This window comes from Prunus mume, linkage group LG6 (genome assembly GCF_029339155.1).
Source record: "Prunus mume cultivar Tortuosa linkage group LG6, ASM2933915v1, whole genome shotgun sequence".
NCBI classification, from domain to species: Eukaryota; Viridiplantae; Streptophyta; class Magnoliopsida; order Rosales; family Rosaceae; genus Prunus; species Prunus mume.
In genome coordinates, this window is record NC_142703.1 from 22,271,023 (window position 1) to 22,283,207 (window position 12,185).

Below are 12,185 nucleotides of genomic sequence, written 5' to 3' on the forward strand. Positions count from 1 at the left end.
GATTTCTCAAAGGTACACCTTCACATGGTATATGGTTTCATAAAGGTCCTCTCACTCTATCCGCCTACTCTGATGCAGACTGGGCTGGCTGCACTTTTGATAGGAGATCCATGGGTGGATTTTGTGTGTTTCTTGGCTCCAACTTAGTGAGCTAGAGTGCTAAAAGCGTCTGATCGCTCGTTAGTCTCTGAAGTGAATATCGATCCCTGGCTCACACTCTGCTGAAGTTACATGGATCTGCAAAGTCTTTCGAGATTTTGGTTTCTCCTCCTCTGTTAAACCTACCATTTGGTGTGATAACAGTTCTGCTATCTCCCTTGCATCAAACCCTGTTTTTCATGCCAGAACCAAACATGTGGAAATTGATTATCATTATATCCAGAGTGGTTCTTGCAAATCAGTTACTGATTCAAGTATGTTTGCAGCCAAGACCAGATAGCTGATATTCATACTAAATCTTTGTCTAAGAATCGGTTCCTCTTTCTTCAATCCAAGCTTTCTCTTGAGGGGGTGTAAAGATAAAGATGCCAAGTCATGACTCATGACAGCTCATTTAGTTTGTTAAGCTATTATGTTTGTTACAGCAGGTTGTTAGGGAAAGTTTAGTACAACCTTGGTTATATATATACACCTCAAATGTAAATGTAATTAAGAAAGAAAAGTTAGTAAATGAAAAGAGGATTATTCAGTAAAACTATTCTTCTGTTTTCCTTTGTTTCTCTAGCTTCTTTGTTTTCTTCAATGTTCCTATCTTCTCCATTTTTTCTGTCGATTTCACACAACTCAAACAAAATACCCGAAAGGGAACTAGCAATGATTTTGGGTTTTAAAAATAGTTTTAGGACAAATAGGGAAACAAATTCACCATAAAAATCCAATTCTAAGGCTTAGTTTGGTATTGTTGTGCTTTCAAAAAAAAAAAACTACTTCTGCTATGTTGCAAGAATAAACAATTGTGAAGTGAAGCAGCTAAATATTTGGTAATCTATATTTGTAAAATTGCTATGAATATAAAAAGCAGTGTCATGGTATTTGGTGAGCTTTTTGTAGAAGTGTTGTGATTGTGTATAATGACCAAAAGGGTATGACAAAAAATATATATTTTTTTTTCTTCAAAAGATAAGAAATTTCAATACATCTTTTTTCTTTATTTTTTTCTCTCTCCCTTTTCTCTCGACCATTCTTCTCCTTTCTTTCTTTTTTTGACAGAGACCATTCTTCTCCCTTCTCTGCAAGTCTTGTTTTTAACTATCAAAAGTGTAAGCTTTTCCATATGACACCTCTCTCTCTCTCTCTCTCTCTCTCTCTCTCTCTCTCTCTCTCTCTCTCTCTCTCTCTCTCCATCATCATCAAGATCTGGGAGCTTGGGATGTTGGCAACCTTGAGTTGATATTTGGGTTCGGTGATGATGCTTGGGACGTCAATGCTACATCCCTACCTCTCTCTCTCTCCCTTTGCTTTATGAATGTGAATAGTGGGACTATAATATTGGGTTTTGTTTTGGTGGGGAAGGCAAGGAAGTTAGGGGTTTGGTTTTCTTTTGCTGGAGGAGATAACTGGAGGGTAATCTGGGTGTTGAATTTTTTGTGGCTGTAGAGATGATATAGTGTGGAGCTAAGGTTGGGGTTTTTTCGGTTGGAGGGGAAGAAGATATTCTGGGTTTGTAAAATAGGGAGGTGGGTTGGTGGGGTTTTGGGTTGAGATGGTAGCTTTGATGGATTGAGGGAAGAGAGCTAGGTGTTGCCTTGCTACTTGATCCCTGATAATCAGCATAGTGACTGATGCCCGTAACCACTCTCTGATCCCAGCATGGGTAATGGTTGAAGATCTCCTTTCTGCTAGATTTAAGGAGATATGATCTCTCATTTTCCCCTCTATATATACTCTTCATCTGCATTAGAACAAAGTTAATGACTATTCTTATCCATAAACTCTGTATCCATTCTTCTCCACTCTAAATCTACCTCTAACTTAGCCATCGGAGAGGGTTCAACTGGTATCACGCCAGTTTTCCGCTCTTCTGATCGTTTAATTGCTTGAAGTGTGCAAGTTATCTTGGAAGATCAACCTAACTTAATAGCCCGGGATATAGTTTGGTCCTGACCCGAGTCAGGACCCCAATGTAACAGAAAAGTCACCATATCAATAGCCCCATTCCCTATGCCCACCATTTTGCCCATATTCCGACACCACCAAAACCCTGACCTGACCCAGATTTTGACTTAATTTCGAAAACCCTTATGGTGGGGGTAACAAACTGGACCTCTCGCTACTTATTTGAATGACGTTGTTGAAAGCCACTACGAATTTGGTGGCCTCGCCTTTTGGGGATGAATCAGGCTGTTGCGTTTGGGGGTGTGGGAGGATAGGAGGAAGGAGAGAGAGAGAGATGAGGAGTGGGTAGGTTGGCTGGCTATTGGTCGAGTTAGGCGGCGAGGTGGGACTTAGTTAGGAGAAGACTTATTTTTCCTGTTGGTTTTTTTTTTGGGTGGTCTTTTAGTGTTTAGGGTTGTCGAGGTCCATAACCTTGCTTGATCTCATCCTCAAGGTGTTGCCATGGCGTCTTCTGTCTTCGTGGTTGGGTGGTGTGGCTAAGGTTGTAGGGTTGGGGTGGGGCTAGGAATTGAGGGTCGGGTAAGGGGTTGGGTGCTTAGGGCTGATAGGGTTTCATTTTTTATTTTATGTTTATAAATATTTTTTATTTTTTTAATTATTTTTTTAATATTTTAAGCCATTAAGTTTTAAAAGGTGGGTCTCACATATGCCACATCAACAATTAACAGAACTTCTAACGGTAAGGCTAACGCCAGAATCAGATTGCAAAAAATTGAAAAACTTAGGGTATGCAATTGTTAAAATTGCGAATGCAAGGACAAACATGCCTTACCGATTAGAGTTTGGGGTACTAAATTGAAATTAACTCAAAATAAAATAATAATTTTCATTATATGTCATTTTTTCACCCAATTCAGACATCTTCTTTTGGATGAAGTAATTGAAAATTACATAGAATTCTTAAATGACAGAATTTAAATCTCCATTAGGGATGACAACGTGTCGGGTAGGGGCCGGGTATGACCAAGGTCTAACTACTTATTGTGTACTTGTTGGCAAAAAAAAAAAAAAAGCTGGTGGAAATACATGGTCATGTAAATCATCATAGTTGCATGTAACATGACCATTAGCATCAAACGGATCTGATAGTAAAAGTGTGAACTATTCGTAGTTCGCGGTCAAAGTGCGTTGCACCAAGGTTGAAATGGTCAAAGTATATTGCACTTAAGATAAATTTGTTCTTCACATAACCTCATTTTTCAGATCCTTATGTGAGCAGGACTCATCTTACTTGTGGCTTATAATTTAGATTAAAAACTAGAGAGAGAGAGAGAGAGAGAGAGAGAGAGAGAGAGAGAGAGAGAAACAAAACATCAATAGCCCAAAGTAAAAGGGCCCAAGAAACTCAACCCACTCCTTGCCACGTGCGAAGGCTTTGTCTTTTATCAAACACACACTCGAAGACGCTCTCACATCCCAAAGCCTTAATCTTTGTAAACCTAAAATCCCCAATCTCCTCTCTTTCGCTTACGCACATACAGAGACAAAGCCATGGCTCTAGTGAGACTGGATCGGTCACCACCGAAGCTTCGATGGGGAGAGCTCGAAGAGGGCGGCGAGGATCGGACTTCCTCCGCCGAAGCGGTGATTGGACCCGACGAGAACGGGATCAAGAAGGTGATAGAGTATAATTTTCATTTAGTTTTCAGTTTTATATCGCGATATTATCGATATTATCAATAATTTTGCGATATAATGCCCAAAATAAAGCATGAAAGAGTAGGAAATTATTGCCTCCGACATTATCGCGATAATATCGACGAAAATATTGATATATTGACGATATTTAAATGGATATGTGCTATAATATCGTCCATTCAAAAAAACGATATTATCGGCAATATTTCGCCGATAATATCGATATTTAAGACTGTGGGTATGACAATACCATCCCCGTCCTTGCTCTCCATCCACGCCCCCGTCCCGAACCTATCCCCATTTAATAGGTTTCGGGAATCCCGTCCCGTTTCCGTCAAGGGACTATCCTCCATACTACTTGAATCCCCTATTTTTTTTACATAAAAAAATATTTATCATACATTTTAACATTAAGTTTCATATTAAATTATCATTCAACACATCCAAATTAACTATAAAGTTCAGCTCAACTATTCAAATTTTATATATGGCAATTAATAATTTATGTGTTTGAATTTATGTATGTCGAATTTTATAAATAACATAAATTACATTAAAAATGAATTTATACTCAATAGAAAGTGCGAATTGACGATTCTTTTGGTGGAAATTAAATTCAGGAATCTCGATTCCCAATTTTCATGATTTTTCCTTTATGTCATTTAATAAGTTCTATATTTAAGTTGCCAAAAAATAAAAACATCAATTTCTTCACTTCAATTCCCAACTTTTTGCTAAATCCTCAATTATTTTCCTCCCTCCAAACGGAGGGTAAAAAAGAAAAAGAAAAAGAAAAAGAACAAAGGAGGGAGAAAAAGAACCAAGCAGACTGGCACAAGCTCCTCCTTCTCCAATCCAAATAACTTGAAATCCGACCCACTTACCTACGATTCTCTCTTTGCTACAGTAAGCACAAATCCACCTCCATTTATAAGCAAGCAATGAGCTTGGCGTTCCTCCAGGGCTATTCTTCCGCTGAAGAAGAAGAAGAAGCCCAAAATCACCGCCTCCATTACCAAAACTCAAACTCGTCGGACGACGACGAAGATGGTGACCAAAGTCACAAACCCAAATCCGTCTTTGACTTTCCCAAACCTCCCTCCTCTTCCATTGCCTCTGGCCTTCCTTCTGCATCTGATGTCTTCTCCGAGGTACCATTTTACCCTAATTCACCCCCTGTTTTTCTTTTTATTTCTCTCTGCAATTTACCATTCAGTTTGAAATTATTATTTTTTTGCTGCTTTTTATGGGTTCATTGTGCTTTTCTTCGATTGGTTGCCGAAGATTTGTGGACCGCCCGATTTCCTCAATAACTGTGTACAAGAAGACGGTTCAACGAGGGATGACGGTCCCCAGAAAGGGAGGCATGGTGCCCGCAACGCCAAACTTCGCAAGGACAAGAAAGATTTACCTGCTGGTTGGTATTTTTTCTTAGTTAATGTTTGTTCATATTATGTTAAAGATCAATTTTGTACACTTCAATTCTAAGTACTTTTGGGTTGCTTTTTGTTCAAAACATTCTCCTAAAATTGTCACTGCAGTCAGAGAGACATAGGAGGAGTGATAAAAATTGATTTTACACTACAAATTGGATATGTGGTCCCTGTATAATGAAGTGTATAATGGCTTTAAGAGAAAGAACAGGCACAAATCGCGGTTATTCAACCATATATAGATGACTGAGATGCATCTGTCTGAGTGTATCTTAAACATCTATGTTTAGTCCGCGGTTGAGATGCATGTCCTGAACTTAGGTTCTTATTAGATCAGGACAACCAGTTCACAGAATGGAAGTAACGTTGGAAGTAGACTCTATTCTGTTTATATATTATCCAAATTCAAGCTCCAGTTATGGCGTGTTTGCTTGCATGGAATCGGGGAAGTCAAGAATAGAAGAGAGAATGAGTGGGACCAACTATTCACCCATAATCAATCTAACTCCTGGTGTTTCAGATATTGGATTATGAATTTTAGTGTGGAACCTACTTAATTTTTTATTTTGTACGTATTAGTAAACACCGTGGAAGTCATGAATCAGAATAATTCCAGTACCCATTGATAAATTTTCTTATCCTGAGTTTTCTTGAACTGTCTTGCGTAGATCTGCACCTCGTCAATGTGATGCTTTATTTAGTAATTGGAAGTCTTAGGTCAGACAATACCTAGATGTCTTGGCAACATAAAATTATTTGGTTTCTTGGATTTTTATTATAAATTTGTATCTGTTGAGTTCCAATCAAATCTGTTGGAATAGTAATTGAGAAGTGTTTGTTTGAACTGTTATTTACGATACTCTGTTGAACTGATGGGCGTTATCTGTGTTCTGGATGCTCATGGCATTGGTTTTTCAGCAGGAACAGCTAATTTGAAAGATATAGAAGAGAAGTTTGTTAACTGTTGATCAAAATTTTAAAATTATTATGCATATAGTTTCTCTGTGTATCATTATCTAATAATGATTTGGTTTTTACGTCTTTCTGCAAATGAATGTTTTCCTTTTTATTTTTCATTTTCTATTGCAGCAGTTCAGACTCTTGTTAAAACTGTGTACAGGTGCTGTAGTGGAGTCCAAAGCTCAGTTAGTTGGAATCCATGAACGAGTAAGAAGTGATTTTGCGGGTAACCAACCTCCAACATCAATAGTTACAAGCATGGCTCAAGGTGGCAAGCGTCTGCCAACTGCAACGAATCCTAGCGCAGAGGATGCTGCAGAGCTTCTGAGGTTATTGTTGCTGTTTCTACTCCCCACTCCCTTGTTTGTTTGCTTGTGTTGTTTTTGTTTTTCTGAATCTTTTTGTTTTCTTGGTTCTGCTAGTTCTGAAAGACATATAGCTGTTTTAGATTATTGTTATTTTTATTTTTCAGTGCAGCAGGTATTTTGGTTGGGTATTAGTCACGTATTTGGCCCTGTAATTGCTAATCTGAAATATTTCTCCTGATAGGATGTGTTTGCAATGTGGAATACCCAAGACCTACTCCAATGGACGGGGAATGGTCTGCCCAGCTTGCGGTGATCGTCCTGTAGACACAACCAACGATTCCAAGAAGAAGGGATCTACCATCAAAGATAAGGAGAAGAGTAAGAGGATGAAGGGCCAGTCATCTCATGGTACATGGAAAAGTGAAACTGAAATGCAGCTTCGGCAGCAGTTTGACTAGTAGAAGTTTGTTCAAATATTACCTGGAATAGCATAACATCTCGTAGGTTTATGGTTGTATTATCTAGCTGACCCATTAGTTCAGTTAGCAAACCCAAAGTTCATCAGGTCGTATGGGAAGTATTCTGTGTCTTGGTTTCATGTCAAAATGTGTTTATACACTTTTCTGTTATCTATTAGTAGTGGTAACAGGTCCAATTCAACCAAAATAGTTAAAATAGTTCTTACAGAAGCAGTCCTTAACTGCAACGCTAATTTGGTCGGGAGGAAAGGGGAACCAAGAGGCTGCAGTAGTTGCAAGGGTGCAAGCGGATATCTGCAGTTGCAGGTGACTAGCTCCGTGATGGGAAGCTTTGTTTGCTCACTTTTGGTCACGTTCTCCATGGCCAGAGTAGCTTGGCTTTTTTCACCATGCAAGCTTTATCTTCCGACTCCGTGGCAGCCAAACCTTGAGAGAGGCTGTGCCTTTGATACGCTGAGGCCTCAAACCAGTTGGTTCTGTCCTCCAGACTAAAACACGGACATGGCAGTCGGGCCGAGAACAATAAAACACTTGCTCGATCATCATCCTAGCACCATAGAAAATTTGCTCCGTAAGTGAGGCAGGATGAATCCTGGGTAGTGAAGAAGAGTCATGTGGCATAACAGGGAAGATTTTTAAACAATATAAGAAAATAGAATAAATTTATTAAATTTCATTCAATATTAATCCCGCTTTTGTTATGAGTTGCGTTGTTATGAATTAATTTTTGGGGACACGACATTGGGCTTGCCAGTGTAATTTGATTTAATTTGATTTAAGTTCCTTTTTTTTTTCACAATGGTAAATCAAGATAACTCTCAGTAGCCGCGGAAAGTAAAGCATATATTGATTTGAGGATCCACATGTTTGTGAATTTGGAAAGCATGTGATTATCCACTTCATCAAAGAACCACATGGTTGATGAGTACACCAATCACAGTTGCTGGTATGAATGCTCCAACCATTTATTTTGAGGTACATTCATCATCTCTTGCACAACTTAAACAACATGAGTTCATTCGTAGCTGGATTTAAAGAAAGGATCAAATAAATAAACAAAAACAGAAATCCCAGCACAATACAAGTCGAGAGGAAGTAATGTAAAGTTGACAGAGAGAATACCACAAGCAGAGGAGAAGACGGGAGGTCGAGAATGAGTAGAAGGGCTCGTTTGTTACACATGACTGTCTTGGTATGGACTATGCTTAGAGATTGTCTTGGCTAGGCTTGGCTTGGTCTAAGTTGGATAACACTTATTATGCATTTGGTGTATGCTTGGACTAGGACTAGATTTTTTTATTTTTTCAAAACTATCTATATATATGTATATATATGTATAAATACATATATTATGTATGTGTATATATGTATTTTATATTATATATATATATATATATATATAATATATGTATATATACACACATATATAATATATATGACATATGTGTTTATACATGTATATATGTATATTATAATATATCTATATATATAAAGTAAAAGGTAAAGAATGGTAAAACATTCAAAATACCAGAAAATACCCTTGGTTAATTCACACTTTAAGAATTGAAATTATTAATTAAATAAGGATAATATGGTAAATTTACATTTTTTCATATTAAAAAAAATCAGATAATATATCCTACTTTTATGGAACATAACTACCCATATTATCTTTTCTTCATATTAAAAATAAAATAAAAAATAAAAAAGAAAACCAATTGTCACATGCGTGAGCATGTGCCAAGAGGCTAGTAATATATAAAGCAAAAGACAGAGAATGGTGAAACATTCAAAATACCAGAAAATGCCCTTGGTTAATTCAAACATTAAGAATTGAAATTATTAATTAAATGAGGATAAAATGATAAATTCACATTTTCATATTTAAAAAAATTAAAATTAAAAACAAATTAGATAATAGGTCCTATTTTTATGGAACATAATTATCCATGTTATCTTTTCTTAATTCTAAAAATAAAAAAATAAAATAAAATAGAAAACCAATTGGCACATGCGTAAGCATGTGCCAAGGGGCTAGTATATTATAATATAATATATATATATACACATATATTATACATCTTACATATATAATATATGTGTATATAGATGTATATATGTATATTATTATAATATATACATGGGTATAATACATATACATATATAGAGTTTTTCTCTAATGCGGACGTCCGCATTGTGTTAAAGTCCAGTCGTCTCCTTTGCAGTTTCTTTTTTGCAAGTGGATTTGGTTCTTAGTGGAATCCACTTGGCTTGAGGAACCATACTGGCTTAGTGAAACCCGTTCATCACTTATATGGCTCTATAATTAAACAGAAAAAGAAGCCAGTTTACAGTAGCAACCAATGGTATTGCTTATTGTTCTTCTGCACACCTTCTCACCTTTGGCTTAAAAAATTGCAAAAAAATTTGAAAAAATTCTGAATTTTTTTTTAAAACATACCAAAAAATTCTGGATTTTTTCCCTATAAATACCTAACAATTTTATTCACTTTCCACACAAAATCTTCATACAATTTCTTCTCCTTCCAATATTTTTTACTCTCCACTCACATTATTCACTTTCCACACCAATTCTTCATACAAACTCTTCTCCTTCCAATATGTTTTACTTTCCACACACATTTTTCTACTACTTTCCATTTGTATTAAAAAACAAATGGCACCTTCTCTTGAAGCCGGAAGTGCGTGGACAACTCAGGAAGATATTGCGTTGTGTCAGTCTTGGGTGAACGTTAGTCATTGCCCTATCACGGGCAATGAGATGAAGTTCTCTCATAATCTATCACGGACAATGATTGATTATTTCACATGTCTTATGTGCAACAATTTTAGTCATTAAGTTCGAATTGAAGAGTTTTAACGATTGATTAATGTATTGGAAAGAAATTTCTTGGACTTTAAAATGTACTTTCAGGTGAAGCATGCTGTGTTTAACAAAATGTGCATATTATCGTCAGAAAAAATGTTTGGAAACCTGCCCTAGTGTGTGCAGATACAGTTCGAGCTGTGCATTTGATCAGTTTAAGCAGAATGCCAGTATGGCTAAGATTCCACTTTATGGAAGGTGCTCTTTTTTCTTTCTACTGGTTATGTGTCTTTCTTTGGACAATTACAAGCCTTATAGAGTTGTGAAGTTTGCGAATGTTGAATTTTTCTTATCTTTCAGTAAACATCTCAATTCTAGATATTAGTTAATTTTTAATAGGAGAAGTGAAAGAAAGAGGAATGTAGTAGTTGGATTAGTGTCACAGTGGTTATAGTTTGGTCTCATACTCCACCGGTATGGATCACAGTTTGATGTTTTTGGAGTTAGAACCACGGTTTCTGGTTGGGAAAAGTGAGGAAAAACATGGTGGACATTAAAAGGCAGCCATCCTTGGTGTCCTGCCCATCCATCCCTGGCGTCCACTTGCAGTTGAAGGTGTGGAAACAATCTCAAAGGTGAATTGCGATCTTATAATTGTTGATACTAGTGGGCGTCACAAACAAGAAGCTGCTCTTTTTGAAGAAATGCGTCAAGTTTCTGAAGCAACGGTGTTTGTTCTGGAATTTCATGCTATGTAAACTTGCTGATGACTGCATTTGCTTGATAATATCTTTCTCTTAATATACTTCCTCTCATATTCCAGAAACCAGATCTTGTTATGTTTGTTATGGTAGCAATATTGGTCAGGCTGCATTTGATGAAGCTCAAGCCTTCAGGGACAGTGTTTCAGTTGGAGCTGTTATTGTTGCAAAAATGGATGGTCGTGCAAAAGGAAGTGGTGCTCTCAGTGCGCAAGTTTTGCTGCAACTGTTGAAATGGTAATAATTTTTAGTTGGATCTAGGCATTGATATAGCTCATAAGAATATGGTCCGTTAAGCTTCACTCTGGAAACCTAGTATTTGGCTTTTGTTGTTAGACTAGTTTTCAACATATGCAAGAAAGAACAAGGGCACCAAATTTTCAATCCAACATAATTATAGAAGTAAGACTCAAACTTTTGCCCTTTTGTCCTTGAGTTTCCACAGAAACCCAAGTGGTTTCAATCAGAAGTACTAATGTTATTAAGTGGGTGACCTCAAACGCTCTTATAAGCATAACTAGTGAACTCTTACCCACAAAACAATAGTAAAATGCTTAAAAAGATGAAATTTTCTGTTTTTTTCTTGCATTTTCTTAGCAAACAAACAGAGGGTAAATAGGTTTCTTCATATTTTATACAGTGTTAAATCTGATTTTGTGTTTGAATGATCTTATATTGAAGCAACCATCTTTACCTTCCAGCTGAGAGATTGGTCGATTAGTTCAGAATATCAGCTCCAAATCATATTTCCTTCTAGATGCAAACATATATTAAGCTCCTAGGGTTCATTATCCACATGCTCAAATGGAGAGAGACAGAGAGATCTTGCCTGCTTAATAATTTTTTGTTTGAGATCCTCGGAGAGACCGCCGGTCCCAGACGATTGATCATGCCATTGTCGGACGGCTGTCGTTGAATATCAGAGGAGGCGCGATCGGGAGATCCAACGGGTGAGGCATCATAACCGTCCATCGGAGACGGTGGGGGAGAGTCGGTGCTTGTGATGATGACGGTGGCGGCGGCAGAGAGAGGGAAAGAGACGGGGAGAGAGAAAGGAAGAGAAAGAGAGGGCTGGGATTAAGGGGAAGGGTGTGGGGCTGATTAGAGGTTTTCCTTCTCTCAGCGACGCCAACGAAGTCCCGAAGAGAAGTGAATAGAGCTCGGGTAAACGGGTAAGCCACACTTCTCATATTCCTACAGAAGGAAGAGATCAACCATTTAAGCGGGGGCAGAAAACGTCATTGCACTATTCCAACAGCTTAGGAACAGTGAAGTTTGGAATCAGTTTTAGTATATATATAATGTATGAACTCTCTGTCCTCTTGTTTACTCTCTTTATCTCTCTCTCTCTCTCTCTCTCTCACACACACACATACACACGACTACGCACATTCAGAAGCTTTAGGGTACATAATCATGGATGTTATTGTTGAGAGGACCCAAATGCAGTATAAGAATTTATTTGGTTTATGTAAGTCTTCTCAATGCTTCCAGGATTTAGTGCTGAATTAATGCCTAATGGTCGTGAAAAGGAAAGCCAGGCGAAGAACAAGTGGTACATGACCGTGATGGATTCAATGACGAAATGAGGCAAGTAATGCCAATTCCTTGTTTTTGTGTATTAAGCCACAGTTTGAGCAATAACTGTCATGTTCAGTTCCTTT

At 37.4% G+C, this 12,185-nt stretch overlaps 1 protein-coding gene and 1 long non-coding RNA gene across 3 annotated transcripts; one reads left to right on the top strand and one right to left on the bottom strand.

Moving 5' to 3' along the window:
- The first annotated feature begins 4,503 nt into the window (after positions 1-4,503).
- Positions 4,504-7,083, top strand: LOC148916465 (uncharacterized). Of its 2 annotated transcripts, none has more exons than XM_089054993.1 (4): positions 4,504-4,904; positions 5,038-5,170; positions 6,276-6,475; positions 6,696-7,083. In XM_089054993.1, the coding sequence occupies exons 1-4, from the start codon at positions 4,801-4,803 to the stop codon at positions 6,910-6,912; spliced, it is 654 nt and encodes a 217-aa protein (XP_088911119.1). In that variant the 5' UTR covers positions 4,504-4,800; the 3' UTR covers positions 6,913-7,083. The 2 variants fall into 2 exon arrangements, with proteins under 2 accessions (XP_088911119.1, XP_088911118.1); XM_089054992.1 differs by having other exon boundaries at positions 4,510-4,904; positions 6,307-6,475.
- On the bottom strand, positions 7,024-11,694 carry LOC148916466 (uncharacterized). The gene is made up of 2 exons (XR_016128098.1): positions 11,351-11,694; positions 7,024-7,480 (listed from the first exon to the last, which is right to left on the bottom strand). It is a non-coding gene; the product is annotated as an uncharacterized LOC148916466 (long non-coding RNA).
- Positions 11,695-12,185: the final 491 nt, after the last annotated feature.